The 17,002-nt window shown below is 50.9% G+C and overlaps 1 protein-coding gene across 1 annotated transcript; it reads right to left on the bottom strand.

The window, feature by feature from the left end:
- Positions 1-7,645: 7,645 nt before the first annotated feature.
- MS4A15 (membrane spanning 4-domains A15) lies at positions 7,646-15,685 on the bottom strand. Its single transcript, XM_005902958.2, has 6 exons — positions 15,461-15,685; positions 12,288-12,410; positions 11,528-11,584; positions 9,215-9,307; positions 8,714-8,827; positions 7,646-7,762 (listed from the first exon to the last, which is right to left on the bottom strand). The coding sequence occupies exons 1-6, from the start codon at positions 15,683-15,685 to the stop codon at positions 7,646-7,648; spliced, it is 729 nt and encodes a 242-aa protein (XP_005903020.2).
- Positions 15,686-17,002: the final 1,317 nt, after the last annotated feature.

The following is a 17,002-nucleotide window of genomic DNA, read 5'->3' as shown; positions in this document are numbered from 1 at the left end:
CTGGAATGGGTTGCCATTTCCTCCACCAGGGGCTCTCCCTGACCCAGGGACTGAATCTCCATCTCTTGCATTGCAGGCAGATTCTTTACCACTGAGCCACTGGGAAGCCTCAAACATTTTAGTATTTAAAATATAGTGAAAGTCACTCAGTTGTGTCCAACTCTTTGCGATCCCATGGACTGTATAGTCCATGCAATTCTCCAGGCCAGAATACTGGAGCGGGTACCTGTTACCTTCTCCAGGGGATCTTCCCAATCCAGGGATCGAATCCAGGTCTCCCACATTACAGGCGGATTCTTTACCAGCTGAGCCACTGGGGAAGCCCATTTAAAAGATAAGTACTCTAAAAATAAGTATGACCACATGTCACAACTGAAAAGTTAAAACCGGTGAAGACCTGCTGCTGCAAGGGGCCTGTTTCTGGGCGATGCGCTTGCCCTGCAGCCGTGCAGAGCTCTGTGCTAGGTTAGATGGCAGCCCTCTTGGAGGAAAAGTTCAACACCGGAAGGCAGGAAAACCTCTTTTTCTCCCAGTTCTTGCTACTTACTGCATATCGAATATCTACTCAGTGTTCAAAGTTCTCTGACTGTCTCATCAACATCTTGTGACCTTTGATTTGCTTGACTCAGGATCCAGACACATAAGTTGCATTAGGCTGGAGGGTGGAGCTGTCTCACTCTGCCTGGCACCCCGTCCGCATGCTGCCCCAGCTTGGTGGCCGCATTCTGGGAGGTGAGCAGACTCTTGACCAGGTGGTTGTGGTGAAGGAGGTACGGGCGGGCTTTGACCGTCCTCAGCTCCCTTCTTTTAGTGTCAGTTGCTTCAGTCACGTCTGACTCTTTGTGACCCCATGGACTGTAGCCCTCTGGGCTTCTCTGTCCGTGGGATTTCCCAGGCAAGAATACTGATACTGGAGTGGGTTGCCACTTCCTTCTCCAGGCGATCTTCCCAACCCAGGGATAGAACCTGGGTCTCCTGTATTGCAGCAGATTCTTTACCGTCTGAACCACCAGGGAAGCCTTAGTTGACCACTCTCACCTCCCACCCTAGGCTCCTCTTTTTCCCTCTGGCTTCTCTCTCTGTGCTGTTAATGCCAGGTGGGAGTGGGGGTGGGGGCAGAGAAGTGATGCAGAGCCAAGTGGCACCCTGGATAGTCACCTACACTACACTTGCTGACTTCAGAGCTGACTCTGGGCCCCAGACTGCCTGAGTTCAAATCTCTCTTCTGTTACCGAGTCCAATATCTCTCTGCTCACTGTGACAGGCCAATGAATCTGAGAAATGAGGGGTTGAGGCAAGGAAGAAACTTTACTCAGAAAGCCAACAGTCTGAGAAGATGGTAGGCTAACTCACCTAGCTAGATAGTAGGTAGACTCAAAATAACCATCTAATTGGGGTCTGGATGCCAGGTTCTTTTATAGATCAGATGCGCCCACTCAACACGCACAACTTTAGTTCATGGGATGAAGTTTTTCCAGAACCTGTGGCTTTTCACTGGGCTAGAGGCTTCTGCTTCACCACTTTTACTTACGTACAACATATAACACACACACACACACAAAAACCTCACACCCTTATTTATTAACTGATCCACTCATTTATAAAACCTTTAACAAGCACTTGCCACCGGCCAGGCACTGTGCCATGTGCTAGGGGGCCAGGGCTGAACAAGACACTGCCGTCTTTGAGGAGCTGGGAGGTTGTGGTCCATAGAATAATGGCCCCGAAGATGTCCACGCCTCGATCGCTGGAACCTGTGAATATGTCACCTACCACAGTAAAAGGGATTTGCAGAGGGATTAAGTTAAGGGCCTTGAGAAGGGGTGGTTATCCTGGCTTGTCTGGTGGGTCCCATGTAATCACAGGTGTGTGTGCTAAGTCGCTTCAGTGGTGTCTGATTGTCAGTCCTTGCAATCCTTTGGACTGTAGCCCAGCACGCTCCTCTGTCCTTGGGGATTATCCAGGCAAGAATACTGGAGTAGGTTGCCATTTCCTCCTCCAGGGGATCTTCCCCAACCCAGGGATCGAACCTGCATCTCTTATGTCTCCTGCCCTGGAGGCAGGTTCTTTACCAATAACACTATCTGGGAAGCCCTTGTATCCCAAGGGTCCTTATAAGAGGGATACAAGAGAATCAGGGTCAGTGAGAAAGATTGGCAGGGCTATGCTGCTGGCTTTAAAGATGGAGGAGGGGGTCAGAAGCCAAGGAATGTGTCAGCCCCTCAAGGCTAGAAAATGAGAGAAAATGAATTCCTCTCCAGAGTCTCCCCAAGAAATTCAGCCCTACCAGTAGACTTGCAGACTTCCTGACCTCCAGGAAGTGGGAAAGTATTAGTTGCTCAGTTGTGTCCGACTCTTTGTGACCTCATGGACTGTAGCCCATCAGGCTTCTCTGTCCATGGGATTCTCCAGGCAAGAATACTGGTGTGGGTTGCCATTCCCTTCTCTAGAGGATCTTCCGGACCCAGGATTTGAACCCGAGTCTCCTGCATTACAGGCCCTGTGCTGGGCTCTCAGCACACCTGCATATCTCGGGTCCTGTCCTTGCCCCTCCGGACTATCATCTGTCTCCCTGATCGTCTTCACCATTGCATTCTATCAGTTTCCTGTCCACTATAGTAATTGGTCCCAGCAGTGATAGGAACCTGATGGGATGCAGTGGTGATGATGACCAGGGAGACAGGTGATAGTCTGGAGGGTGGGGATGGGACCCTAGATATGCAGGTGTGCTGAGAGCCCAGGATGAGCCAGTAAGGCTTCCTGGAGGAAGTGGTGTCTACACCGAGGTCTTAAGGAGGGGTGAAGCTAAGTGGGACAAATAGGAGAGTGGGGGGCAGGCAGGGAACAGAGGGGTGTCACAGAAGTTCAGTATGGCTGCTGGGTGAAGTGTAAGAGGCAGGCAGAGTCAAGGCTGCAGAAGTGAGTGAGCTGGTTCTATAAACCTTCCAAGAGCATCTTAGACTTTAGCCTGAGGGTGAGGAGAGCTCCTACTGACTTTCAGTTCAGTTCAGCTCAGTCGCTCAGTCATGTCCGACTCTTTGCGACCCCATGAATCGCAGCACACCAGGCCTCCCTGTCCATCACCAACTCCCAGAGTTCACCCAGACTCACGTCCATCGAGTCAGTGATGCCATCCAGCCATCTCATCTTCTGTCGTCCCCTTCTCCTTCTGCCCCCAATCCCTCCCAGCATCAGAGTCTTTTCCAATGAGTCAACTCTTCGCATGACGTGGCCAAAGTACTGGAGTTTTAGGCAAAGCAATAACGCTTTTGTATTTAAAATCTCTCGGGCTGTATCTAGTTCAGATATGGGCTGACCTAGCTTGGGTCTGAGGACAGAAGTTAGGGTTCTGATGCCACGATGCAGGTGAAAGATAATGGTGGTTCACAGGTACTGGGAAGGAAGATGGATGGGGACTGAGTTGAGAAAGCTAGAACAATGAGAATCAGTGGGACACGGTTACACTTGGGGCTGAGGCAGAGCAGAAACTAAGAATGATTCTCACATTTTGTCTTGGGAAGCCGCCAAGTCTGTAGCAACATTGATTGATAAATGATGTGAGTTTCACTGCAGTGGAAAGTGAAAATAGATGCTGAAGCTCTCAGAGAAGAGCTCTGGGTAGAAGACAGGGATTTGGGAATGGTCAGGATGGGGATAGATGAGATCAGGGATTTTGCTGATGTCTGTCATCCTCAGAGCCTGGATACACAGCCAATAAGCACCTACTGAATAAACCATGAAATGAAGTGAGAGCAGTGGATAAGATCACCCAGGGGATGTGTAGAGTTCATAGAGGTGAGTCCAGTGCATAGAGGAGAACATGTGCATAGAGGAGTCCATAGTACCCCATGGACTACAGCCAGCCAGGGCCCTCTATCCATGGAATTCTCCCGGCAAGAATACTGGAGTGGATAGCTGTTCCCTTCTCCAGGGGATCTTCTTGATCCGGAAAGATTTTTAATGAACATATCACGATTTGCTTACCTATTCTATTGTGGATGAACATTTGAGATGTTTCAAGTTTTTGCCTTTTATGAGTAGAGCTGTCATAACAAACTCGTGTATATGTCTGGTTTGATAGATATATTCACTCACTTCTGTTGGGTGTACATCTGACAACAGAACTGTTAGGTTATACTGTATGCTTTAACAGATCCTGTGAAACATTTTTTTCCCCCAAAGTGGCGGCATCAAAACATACTCCCATCAGCAATCTATAAGATGAGCTCCCCAAATTCATCAACATCTGAGTAGTCAGTCTTTTAAAATTTCAGCCATTTTGGCAAGTTGGGCTAGCTCTTTGTGGTTTTTGCTTTGTATTTTTCCAGTGGCTAAAGATGTTGAACACACTTATTGGTCATTCTGAGATCTTTTTCTGCAGAGTGCCTGTGCAGGTTCCTTGTCCATTTTAAATTAAGTTGCCTCCTTTTTTCTTATTTAATTTTAGGAGCTATTTACATATTTTGTATTCAAGTCCTCTGTCAGATATTATGTGTTTTAAAATCTCTTTTCATGCTGTAGAGCACTTTCATACTTATTTTTAATAAATAGAAGTTCTTAATTTTATTAAACACTAATTTCAAAATCTTTTCTTTTATGATTAGTTTTGTGTGTGTGTGTGTGTGTCCAATTTGAAAAATCCTTGCTTATCCCAAAGTACTGAAGATAGTTTCTTCTTTTTTTTTTTTTTTAAAGAAACTCCTTTTATGTTGTAAAATTTAGGTCTATGACCCATCTTGACTTAATTTTTATGTATGGTATGTGATGTAGGAATTGTGTTTCATTTTTTCCCTATAACCAAATCCAATTGCTTCAGCATAATTTATTGAAAAGAATATATTTGTCCACTGAGTTGCAGTGGAGACTTTGTCATAAATCAAGTGAACTATATAGGTGAGGGTCTGTTTCTGAACTCCATTGATCTAATTGTCTAGTCACTAAAAACTATGCTGTCTTGGTTATTATTGCATTATAGTAAGTTTTGAAATCTAATAATTTAAGTCCTCCAACTTTGTTTTTCTTTATGGTTTTCTTGAATATTTTAGATCCTTATGAATATTTTAGACTTTCCTTATGAACTTTAGAATTAGCTTGTCAATTTCTCCCCAAATAAATCTATTGGAATTTTGAATGGGAATGTATGAGGTCTACAGGAAAATTTGGAGATAAATGTCATTTTAACAAAATTTTGAGCTTTCCAATCTGTGAACATAGTATGGCTCTTCATTTATTTAGATCATCATTAATGTCTCTTTAGTAGTTTTCAGAATTCTTCTGCTTCGTTGGTAATTATGTCTCCAGCTCCCATTTCCTCTCAGTGGCAGAACTTAATATTGCCAGTTAAGGTAACTCAGTCACTTCCCCTGACTTCCAGTCCAGAAGCATGATCTTCCTTGCTGGTTTTGCATGGTGGCCACTGTCTCCACTCTTATTTACTGTTATGCTTCAGTCTCATACAACCCACATTGCACGTCAGCCCTCTTAGCCTTTTGTGTTTTCCCCTGGGGGACACGGGAAGCTTTTTGATGCTTTTATTCATACCCACATGGGAGTGTAGGGCTCCATGTCATGTCACCAGGCACACCCTTGGCCATCTCAACTCCACATTCTGGCTCCATGCTGTCTGGACATGGGGCATCTCTAGGGGCCTTGCCGTCTCCTCATGTTATGGCCTGGGATGTGAAGAAGCATCAGTTCTTTGATTCCTCCTAATTGATCTGTGGGTTTTGGCTGTCTCTGTGGAATTTAGTTAACAGGGCACAGAGATGGTAAAATCCCAGCCTGGGGCTAAGCCTTCTCTTCCTCCTCTTTCTCGCTCCTCTCTCCAAACATCTCCCCTCAATTCAGAAAAGTCTCTAATCTCCTCTATGTGTGGCAGGAAAACCATTCTTAAATATACCAACACATTTCTCCCAACTTTATAGTGTGGGGTCTTCAACTCTCAGCTCTATGTCCTCAAGTTCTGCTCTTGATTTTGAAGCCAAATTCTGTTGTGATCCCCACCCAACTCTGCACATGCATGACCCCAGGATGGAGGGACTCCTTAAAAGGGGGCCCTTCTTACCCCACTGTCATCTCCACTCTGTGACTCATTATCACTTAGCCACCTAGCTGACTACTTCCTCTGGGAAGACCTCATGGAAGAAGAAACATTAAAATAGGGTTTTGAAGACGGAGCAGAAGTTTGTTAAATGAAGAAGCAGGGTGCTGAGAAATGCAGTCCTGCCCCAGTCTCTGGGATGAAGAAACAGGAGGAGGGAGGGGAAGGAGTTTGTGGAATGCACTTGGGTTTGGACTCTGGGGAGCCGTATGGTAAGAGCACAGACCCTGAGGTCAGATGAAGCGGGGTTCAGATTCTGGCACTGACTTTTACTAGCTTGGTGGCCCCGGGCACATGATTTAACCTCTTCAGTTTCCCTGTCTTCAGTGGTAGAGTGGGGACATGAATGCCTGCTTAGTTAGGCTCAGGTGGGGACAGAACAAGGGTAAGGATCACACCACACAGAGCCCAGCATCCAGAGATGCCCTTTTGCTATGACGGTAAGACAATTCCCCAGGTCTCCTGATCAATATGGGACAACCCTTTAAAGCCCCCAAAGTTAAAAACAAAACAAAACAGTCATTGCTATGAGACCAGATCAAGTTGTAAGCACAGTTTATTTCCCTCTGTGGTATGAGAGACAAGCCACCTGCCAGGGCCTCTAAATACCAGGTGGAACTGTCCCCTTGGCCTGGAGACCCAGCCCAACTCAACATACCTTCAGAGGTGGCTTTCTCCTCAGGCTGCGGGCGGGGGGTGAGAGAGGGAGCACTGAGAGGCCAGGGGAGGTCCTGAGCCTCCCAGGGGAGGGGGCCCCCACAGCTGCCGCCTGCGGACGCTGACCAGGGTGCCATGGGCTGGTCTCAGGCCTCCCTTGCAACCTCTCCAGCCCTGGAGGGTGTGCAGGGCTGAGGCAATAGGGCCTCCAAACAGTTCTGCAGGCAGTTGGGGTCAGAGGACATGCCTGACTTAGACTTTAGACTTCTGGGAGCCCATGGGGAGCTGTAAGTGTCTTAAATGTCATCTGGTTCAACACTTTCTTTTCCGGGCGGGAAAACTGAGGCCTGAAGACATGGCAGCAGATTATAGAGCTGGTCCTGGGGCCTGGTGACCAGAGGCCAAGCCACCGCCGTTTGGCTCTGTGACCTCTGCAGCTGGACTCAGTTCTTCCTTCTGGAGGATTCTGGGCTCTCTGAGCTTAATGACTGTCCCAAGGCCTGAGGGCCAGGGTGGCCCTTGAACCCGTGTCCCAGCGAAGCCAGGGTTTCCAAAATGCGTAGAGAGAAATCCAGGGCGGTATCAGGAGGCATTTTCTGATGAAGGGCGGGGCCCAGGGAGCAGAGGGACACATACCCTTGACATCAACTAGCTTTTTTAGGAAATAAACCACTGAGGGAAATGTGTGGGACAGACATCCCCAGGGACTCCACTCGGTACCACACCATGAGAGGACTGGGGCGGCGGGCTGCCACCAGATAAACAAGGCGAGGGTGGGGAGAGGCTCGCCCGGGATGGTGGGGTGGGGCGGGTGGAGGAATGTGGGGAGAGGGGAAGGGGGACAGGGGAAAGTGAGGGAGGCTGGGCTCCAACCCCCGGAGCGACCGTCTACTCTGAAGATTCCTTGGGTATATATGCCACATTATCGTAGGCGGGGGGAGGAGAGGCTGCGGGACTGGGGATGTTGAAGTCTGTGCTGAAGGCATTCGGCAGGAAAATCACAGGCTGCAAAGCAAAAGAGAACAAACACCGGCAATCCTGGTGGCTCCGGCGCCTTCAGGGAGCTGTTGCAATAGTGCCCTCTTGTGGGTATTGTGAGAACAGCGCCCTAGTAGTGAACGCTCCAAGGATGAACTGGCCCCACTCATCAGTTCAACTAAATTTCCAAAAAGTATTTGCTGAGGTCAACTATCATCTGGGCATTGGAGGTACAGCAGCGAAACCGACAGGAGTCTCATTTCTCTAGGAACTAAGGTTCTGGATTTCTTTGTCTCTGGACAGCCCTACACTGGTTCAAGGCTTGGATACCACAGCGCCGACATCCCTGCAGCCTCTTTGCGACGGCTTCCCTACCTCCAACCCCTACCTCTCCGCCCCGCACCCTGCCCCCACAGTGGGCAAACCCTCTAGATTGATTTCCCTGAGCCCCACTCTACTCACCCTCCTCTCTGAGCGTACAGGCCTCTGCTCAGACTTTCAACAGCTCCACACCTCGTTTTGCACAAACCCACCTCCCAAGGGGGACCCCCACCCCGCCCCCGCCCGTACTATGGCCTGCATGTTTGTTTCCGCGGAGGCTGACATCCAACTGGTTCCCTTGTCACGGAGGCCCTTCCTCCATCCCCTCTCTGTCTACACTGTCCTCCAGTTTGGGGAAGACGGCGGTCCATGCCCACCCGAGTCGTGCTGCCCTTCCTGATGCCCACTTCTCTTGACCCGTGAACTTCTGGAGGGTCCCAATCATCCCCGACAGCGATCTCCCTCGTCCCCAGAGCCCGCCTTCCAGGGCTCCGCGTCCCGGCGCAAAGAGCAGCAGGTCCCTTGATGCTGGCGCGCCCCCGTGGCCACCCACGAGGAAAACCTTCCCGCGGAAACGCCTCTGAGTTCCCGGATGTATGAGTGGGGCGCTCTTTGCAGGGCTGGGGCGGGGGGCGGGGCGCGGTGTGAGGCACTCACCGCGTGAGCTTGGGCGCGAGTGGCTTGGCACCCAAAGTGGGTGGCAATGACTGCAATGAAGAACTCCAGTATGGTGAAGATGGTAAGCACGGCCAAATAGCCCCTGCCCACATCCTGGGGACCAAAACCCACAGTCAAGGCCAGCCGAGAATTCTAGAACAGAGGAGGAAAGGGGGCCCAGAGCAGCGAGTATAACGTGCCCCAGATCATACAGAGCTGGAGCGGGTCCCCCTGCTGCGTGACACGTACTCTCCCTTGAACACAGGTACTCTCCCTTGAACTCAAGATTGCTTCTCCGCGACCCGCCCCCTCCCCCCAACTACGCCCACCCTTGACGTAGGGTCCTGGGGTCCATATACACCTGGGGGTCTCTTGGGATTGGCAGGCTCTGCTGATGCCCAGGGCCCTACAACATCCCTTCCCCCCACCCGTGCCTCCTCCTGGATGTGGCTGTTGCTCTTCTTCAAGTTTTCCCACTCCTGGGGACGTCGGACAACACACCCAGTTAGTGACACCAAAATCCATGAGCAGAATGGCCGTCCCTGCAAAGGCCGCCATGGCGCTGAGAATGTTGGTCCCCAGACTGCTCCTCACCTGCAGGGGAAGAGATGGAGGGGAAGGAGGGGAGAGGGGAGGCGGGAGGAGGAGGAGGGACAGGAGGCCACAGCTCTGCCCCCGGAGCCTCCCACAGCAGGTCCTCACACCCATGCCCATACCTGCGTCCTCCTTGACCTCCTTTCCTCCTGTCCTTCCCTGGGGACCTCAGGCGAATGGCCCTGTTGACCACCCCACCCCCCCTTACCTTGCATCCTCTTCTTGGAAGCTGCTGGAAAAGGGGCTCGACCTCCTTCCTGGCCTCCCTAAGTGGGGCCTGCAGAGGCTCCTTGCCCACCCATTACTATGCTCCACCCCTCAGGCCGAGCATCCTGAAGGTGCAGCTACCCAACGGGCAGGGATCGGGGGAGGCCCTCTGCTATGGACACTGAGGTTGGGAGAGGTGTTGGGGTCAGTTCCACGTGGGCCCAGGCAGGGGCTGGCAGAGCAAGCACTGCAGACGCCTGCGGGGCACCAGTTAGGGGAGACGCAGGGGCTGTGAGCCTGAGGTCTGGGGAGCGAAGGTCCAGGCCTCGTCCTCATCCGGAGGCTCTGGACTTGGGACAAGTGGACCCCTGGGTGGTCCAAGCGATGGCTCAGGGGTCACCCTCCCCATGCTGCTGGAATCTGATGCTCTTTTGACCCACTAGCTGAAGCCTTCTGGTTAAACAGCCCTAGCCTTAAAGTGGGGACCACTCATGGGTGGGCTGGGGACTGCAGGATTTGCTCAGGTTCAAAGACCCCAACTCCTCTCTTTTTGGATGACAGGGAGGAGGTCGTTGAGGTCAGAGCAGCCTTACACATAATCAATTAACTGATGATAATCCTGCAAACTTCTGGTGCCTGCCAGACACTGTCCAAGGTGCTGTGAGCACGGGGCAGAGTAAATCAGCCCTCTCTCCCCGCCCTCGTCCAGACTTTACAGCCTGGGGGCGGCGGGGTATAGGTTTGATCTGAGGGTTCCCTGTGTCCAGTCCTGTCCTATTACAATCCATTCTCCACCCAGCAGCTCTCAGGAGTGTAAACAGAGCACTGATTCTCCTGCTCCCTGGTGGCTCAGACAGTAAAAGATCTGCCTGTAATGCAGGAGACCCAGCTTTAATTCCTAGGTGAGGTAGATCCCCTGGAGAAGAGAATGGCAACCCACTCCAGTATTCTTGCCTGGAGAATTCAATGAACGGAGGAGCCTTGTGGGCTACAGTCCATGAGGTTACAAAGAGTAGGGCACAACTGAGCAACAAACATTTTCACTTCTGCCCAAACCCTGGGCTCCAACCTCAGTGCCCTCCCACTGCCCTTAAACTTGACCCAACCACAAGTGTCTCCCCACCTTTCCCTCTCGGCTTAGTTCCTCCCATTCAGCCCCTGGTTTGCTGTAATCTGAAGTCCTGGCCCCTTCTCATCCTCTAGTCTGGGATACTGGTCTCCAGGCTCCTGTGTGGCTGCTGCCCTCTGAACAATGGCTCAGCGACACCTGCTCAGGGTCTGCAGACTCTCCCAGCCGAGCAGAATCCCTCATATTATCCCTGGGCTTTGTTCAGCACTTTTCACTCTGTAAAGACCTTATCTGTGTTTTTTGTTTTGTTTTAGGTGGGGGTGGGGGGTGTCTTACCAGACATTAGAATATAAGCTCCATGAGGGCAGGGACTTGACTCTGGTGCGATGCTCAACACTCTCCTATCCAAAGCCTCCATAGCCCCCTGCCCGCCCCCCCCCCCGCCCCCGCAATCACCCGCAGAAGGCATGGAGCTGTCTGAGATGTCGACCCAGTGCATCTCTAACTTCTCTGCACTTCCCTTCCAAGACTTTTGCCCTGGTCAAGTGGAGTCACACATAGTTTCCACGGTGACCCTGCCCACAGTCCCTCCTTGCATCCTCATGCTCTTCCTTCAGGATTTCTCAATCCTACATGCCCACCAAGGCCCAGCTCAGCCATCTCCTGTTCAGGAGGGCTTTTTGCCTCATCCCTTTCTCTGGGCCATGAGCACTTCATCTGTGGACCTTCACTTTCTGCCTCTTAGGGTATACTGAAAGTGCGTCTTGGTTTCGTCTCTTCTGTAGGTAGGGCAGGGACTGTGTCTGGCTGTCTGGGTGTTGTCCCATGCCTGGCCTCCAGCAGCCCCCTATGGAGTGCTTGCTGAAGGAGCATCTTTGGAGGCAGAGCAGAGTGGAGCTTGACTGTGGCCCCACCCTCACTCCCGGTCTCCCATTCAGACTTACCAGGCAACTGGTGTGGTTCTTCTCGGCTGCCACTGAGAGGGACCCCGAGATGATGAACTGTGTGGGGAAGTGGGTATCCTAGTGAGGCTTCAGCCAGGACACTGGGCAGGGCACACCATGCCTGGCACTGTCAAGGCCATGGGTATCAGGGAGAGGCCAGCAGCCTCCTGGATGCCACCTTCTTGGCCTCCTGGCCAGGCACTTGGGATCGCTCTGTGAGGGTGTCCCATGGTTACTAGGGGCCCCTGTCCAGGGAACTAGGGCCATGGCTTGCAAGATGAATGTTTTCATTGACATTGTGTCATCGATAGGGAAGGCATTGCTCCTTTAGACATTCACTCATCAGACATTTCCTGAGCAGCAGGCATGTGGCAAGATCCTAGCAGAGTTGAATAAGACAGACAAGATCTCTGCCCTCATGAGGCTTCTATTCTAATTTGGGAAGATGGACACTTAGCAAATAAACAATCAAAACACTTTGAAGTTTGAAGGAAGGAAGCCGAGTAACTACAGGTGTTTAGTGTCCTTAGCCCCTGCCTTCATCTCCTTCATTCCATCCTCTTTTGGGGGGAGCAGGCTAAGCTCTATTCTGGGAGCTTTTCACACACGGGAGTGGGGTCTCAGTCAGGTCATGATTAGGATTTGTGGTTGAGAGTTAGATTTAGGCTCAGGCCCCCACCCAGGAGCAGCTGTGCCCAGGAGAATGTGGTGGAGGGTGAGCCTGGGCACAGCCCCCCGCCCAGATGGCCCAGGCACTCACGCAGGCTCCTCCCCAGAAGGGGACGCCGCCTTCGATGAAGAGCATCCCCACATGGCCGCGGCGGACCATGAGCAGCACGCCGCCAAAGCCCAGGTGGATAAGGCCGATGAGAATCTGGACGGTCTGCGGGGAGCGGACGGCGGCTCAGCCAGGCGGGCGCGGCGGGCTCCACACCGCCCCCTGCCGGCCGCAGAGGAGAGCGTGCAGGGCCCTGCAGTCCCGCTTTGAACCTTCAGCAACTCGGAAATCAACTCAGATTCCCTTCTTTTAAGGAGACATCATTATAACAACTGTGAAAGACACGGTATTTTAAGATGGAAAGCCAGTTCCCCACAGCTTTCAGGACCCACCCTTCTGTTTCCATGTCTCCACGGGTTTGCCTTTTGTTCTGACCAGGTCTCAAGCATACTGTGTTGCTACTTGGTTTCTTAGCCCTCGTGTCAATGGCTCATCATTCCCTGCGCTGACTGCCTCACCGCTTCCTTCCTTGTGCCCCTGCAGCCTGCCCAAATATCTCCTTGGGTGTTTTTCTCATTGGAGTGTCATTGGTGCATCCCAGTCACGTGCAGGAGCTGCTGCCTACCAGCTGGACTCAGGACTTAGGTTTTATATTGATTAATCAATTAATTAAAGGAGTGGTTTCCCAGCACCCCACTGATTCATTCTCAGAAGCGGGATGGTTTTCCCAAGGATGAGAGCAATGTGGGCTTCTGGTTCATGCTGCCACGTTTCTTTCTAAGTGGGTTGTTTGTTTTTTTTTCCTGTTTTTTTGTTTGTTTTAAAGTATTTATTTATTTGGCTGCTTTGAGTCTTGGTTGAGGCATGCAGGATCCTTCATCACGCAGCATGGATTCTGTAGTTGGAGCATGCAGACTGCAAAGCGCACAAGCCTCAGTCATTGTGGCAGGCAGGCTGTGGGATCTTACTTCCCCCACCAGGAATTGATCCCTTGTCCACTTGCCTTACAAGGCAGATTCTTAACCACTGGACCACCAGGGAAGTCCCTGTTTTCCGAATGGTTCTGGTAACAACTGAATCTGAGTGGAAAGGGACATTGACGGCTGCTGAACTCAGCCTCTGTCTAATCCAGGTGGTGGTGGTGGTTCAGTCACTAAGTCGTATCCAACTCTTGTGACCCCATGTACTATAGCCCGCCAGGCTCCTCTGTCCATGGAATTCTCCAGGCAGGAATACTGGAGTGGGTTGCCATTTCCTTCTCCAGGGGATCTTCCCAACCCAGGAATCAAACCTGGGTCTCCTGCATTACAGGCATATTCTTCACCGACGGAGCTACAAGGGAAGATCCTAATCCAGGAAGCCTATCCATCTCCTGACTTCTAAATGGACTCCCTTAGTGATGAGGTGCTCACTGTGGTCCATATATGGGCAGTTCAGGCTGTAGAATCTATCTTAGGATCATGTGCTATATATATGTATGTCTTCCTAACACAAGAGCCAAGCATTTGTACATTTAAAGGCGTGACCCCTGGAATCCTCTCTTTCCTTCTCTCTTCAGTCACATGTCTTCCATCTTCTTTGTGCCCTTTATGGGGCATCACGTCCCAGCTGCCAAGGCTGCTCTCCTCCTCCGGTCCTTCCCCTGCTACTGGATCAACACTGCTACTCCAGTTACTCCTCGTAAGACACCGGCTGCCACTTACCAAATGCTGGTCTGCACTAAGTGATGTGCTGGGTATTTTACAGACATTATCTCTTTTAACCCTAATGTGATGAGGTAGGTATCCTAAAATTATTATCCTGATTTCAGAAAGGAGGAAGTTGAGGAAAATGAGGTTCAGAGATATTCAGTAATTTGTGCGAGGTCTCCCAGCTAGGAAGTGGAAAACCAACTAACTCCAAAGCCAGTATTCTCCCTGGCTGACACTCCCTAGAACCTATATGTAGCTTCTCCTTTTTATATTTTTCAGCAATTCGCATTTGTCTCAGCAAAGCCCTTTGGGGGTCATTGTTTCTCAGAGTCTGGTCTGAGATTTCCAGTCTCCGGCAATGGATCCACCATCTTTGTCCACTGCTTCTAGTCCATTCCTGCCCCAGTGGAGCTGGTGTAGCCTTTAGGCTCCTAAGTTCCAGCATATTCAAGCCCGAGCCTTGGGCCAGCGACTTAGCGTTGATGAGCCTAAGCTCTCTAATCTGTCCATTGGGAACTATGATCCCTGTCTCACAAGTGGTGATAAGACCCTAAGGAGACAATGAGTGCAAATTCCTTGGCCCAGTGTGCACAACTCTCGGGGGCACTCAGTAAATGAGAGTTGTCATCATTGTGGTCATCACCACCATCATCAATTAAACTATGTTTTCATCTTCCACTAGGACAAACTGAGGCCAAGGGACAGGCTGAAGACACTCCGCATGTAATATATAGATAAATATGTGTATCTATCTATCTGTCTATTTACTGTCCCTCCAAGAGATCAATATCTCAAGGCTATCTGAGGTTGGACTGTCAGCTCTGCAGGAGCCAAGAGCTAGCCCTGGCTACCACTTCAGCTTCATCTCATCTCCCTCCTTCCTCTGCTTATTACCTTCCAGCCATGCCCACCTTCTATTTTGTCTTTGAACAAGCCACCTCAGGGCCTCTGCACTTGCTGTTTCCTCTACCTGATGAGCCAGTCTCTGTCCCCTCACTTGGCTGGCTTCAGCCCAGCATCTAGATTATTAGCTACAATGTCATCTCCCCAGACAGAACTCTCTGTCCATCTTTGCTAGTGTTGCCCCTCCCCCATGGTCATTTTTTAACCTCACCGCCTTATTTGGAGTTATCTTAGTCATTTGTTCACTGGTTTACTCTCTGTCAGCTCTGCAGAATGGTCCTTGTCTGCCTGGTGCATGGCTGCATCCTGAAGTCCTCACTAAGCATCTACCAATTGCTGCCCTGGTGGCTGAGACAGTAAAGAATCCACCTGCAATGCAGGAGACCTGGGTTTGATCCCTAGATTGGGAAGATCCCCTGGAAGAGGGCATGGCAACCCACTCCAGTATTCTTGACTGGAGAATCCCCATGGACAGAGGAGCCTGGCAAGCTGCAGTCCATAGGGTCGCAAAGAGTCAGACACGACTGAGCGACTAAGTGTAGCACATTATCTGCAAGGTGCATGAGTGCCCCGTCCTTGCCCAGCACCTATGCCCCAGGTGGTCGGAGAGGTTGTTCTTACCCCCAAGGCCTTGGGCTCTCCGGTCAGGAATGTCTCCCCGGGCCGCAGGTCTGGTGGCTGGGTGACGCGTGGTGTCTGCGCCCCCAGCGGCGGCTCCTCGTACTGCATGATCCCTGGAGGCTGGCACAGGGAGGTGGGCAGGATGGCTGGGGGCGAGCGGAGGCCGCTGGCGTTGCTGGGTGGGATGACGACAAACACCCCATTGCTGGAGGGAGCCGTGGACATCGTGCTCAGAGAGCCTGGGAGACAGAGGCTCCAGAAATAATAGTGATAGTGATGATGGTTACATATTTGCATAAGAGATTATCAGTTTATCAACAACCTGCCTTTCTACCCCTGTTCACTGCAGTCCCCAGAGGCTGGCACCAAAATCTCTGCTCAGTGAAGAAGGGAAGCTTCCCTCAGGGAAGTAAAGGGATGTCAGAGGTCAAGGTGAAGCAAGGCCAAGGTTTGACCCAGTCTTTTTGACCCTAGAAACCACATTCTCCATCTCTGCTATTATTACATGGAAAGGACCTTTAGGAGGAACATGCATTTAAATTGCCTCCTTTGCCCAGAGAGGGCAAGTGACTTACTCAAGGACACACAGCTAGTGCAAGCCAGAGCTGAGCATCTCTGTACAGGGGACTGGAGCTCACCCACCACTTCCTGTCCCTTAGCCCAGGGCTAATGAGCTTGTGTAAATAATCCCCTTGGGTGATTTCCTGCTGTGGGAGCCTTCCTCTTGGCCACCTAAGCAATCACCATTATCCTAGACAAGCCACGCATGGATTATGGAAACTTTATGCATAGCTGACCTGAGCAAATGCTTTGGGGAAAACCACCCAACTGTCAGGAGATGGACCAGCAGAAGGATGAACCTACAAGATTATACAATAAAATGAAGAACAGGCGTCCTTCTCATTGGCATTAATTGGTTCAGCACATGACTTTGCAGATAGAAGCTGGGACTTGAATCCTGGCCCCTCTGGGTATCGGGAAACCTGGAGGCAAGATGGCCACCTGCCCCAGCCTCAGTTTCCTTATCTGTAAAGTGGGGATAATAACACTGAGAGATAATCTCATAGGGTTTGGTGTGAACTAAAATAACACACAACCTTGAGAAAAGCCATCCTTCAGAGTCTAACCGTGACTAGGGGTCAGGCACAGGGTCCATGCCCTCAAGGAGCCTTGTGTCTGGTGGGAGGAGCAAGAGAAGCTTGTAATTCAGCCCAACAGATGATGACAGCATTGACTGAGCACCAAGCTCAGGGCTGGGAGTAGGAAGAAGAATTAATAAGGCATGTCCCTTGGGATGGACAGGTGCACACTGCTATATTTAAAATGGATAACCAACAAGGACCTACTATATAGCACAGAGAACTCTGCTCAGCATTGTGTGGCAACCCGGAAGGGAGGAGAGTTTGGGGAGGAGGGATACTTGCATATGTATGGCTGAGTCCCTTTGCTGAGTACCTGAAACTATCACAATACTGTTAATTAATCAGCTATACCCCAATACAGAATAAAAAGTTTAAAAAAAAAGAACGTCCTGTCTTCAGA

This window comes from Bos mutus, chromosome 29 (genome assembly GCF_027580195.1).
Source record: "Bos mutus isolate GX-2022 chromosome 29, NWIPB_WYAK_1.1, whole genome shotgun sequence".
Classification (NCBI taxonomy): Eukaryota; Metazoa; Chordata; class Mammalia; order Artiodactyla; family Bovidae; genus Bos; species Bos mutus.
Note: the sequence above shows the minus strand (reverse complement) of the source record. Positions and strands in the feature narration are given on the sequence as shown.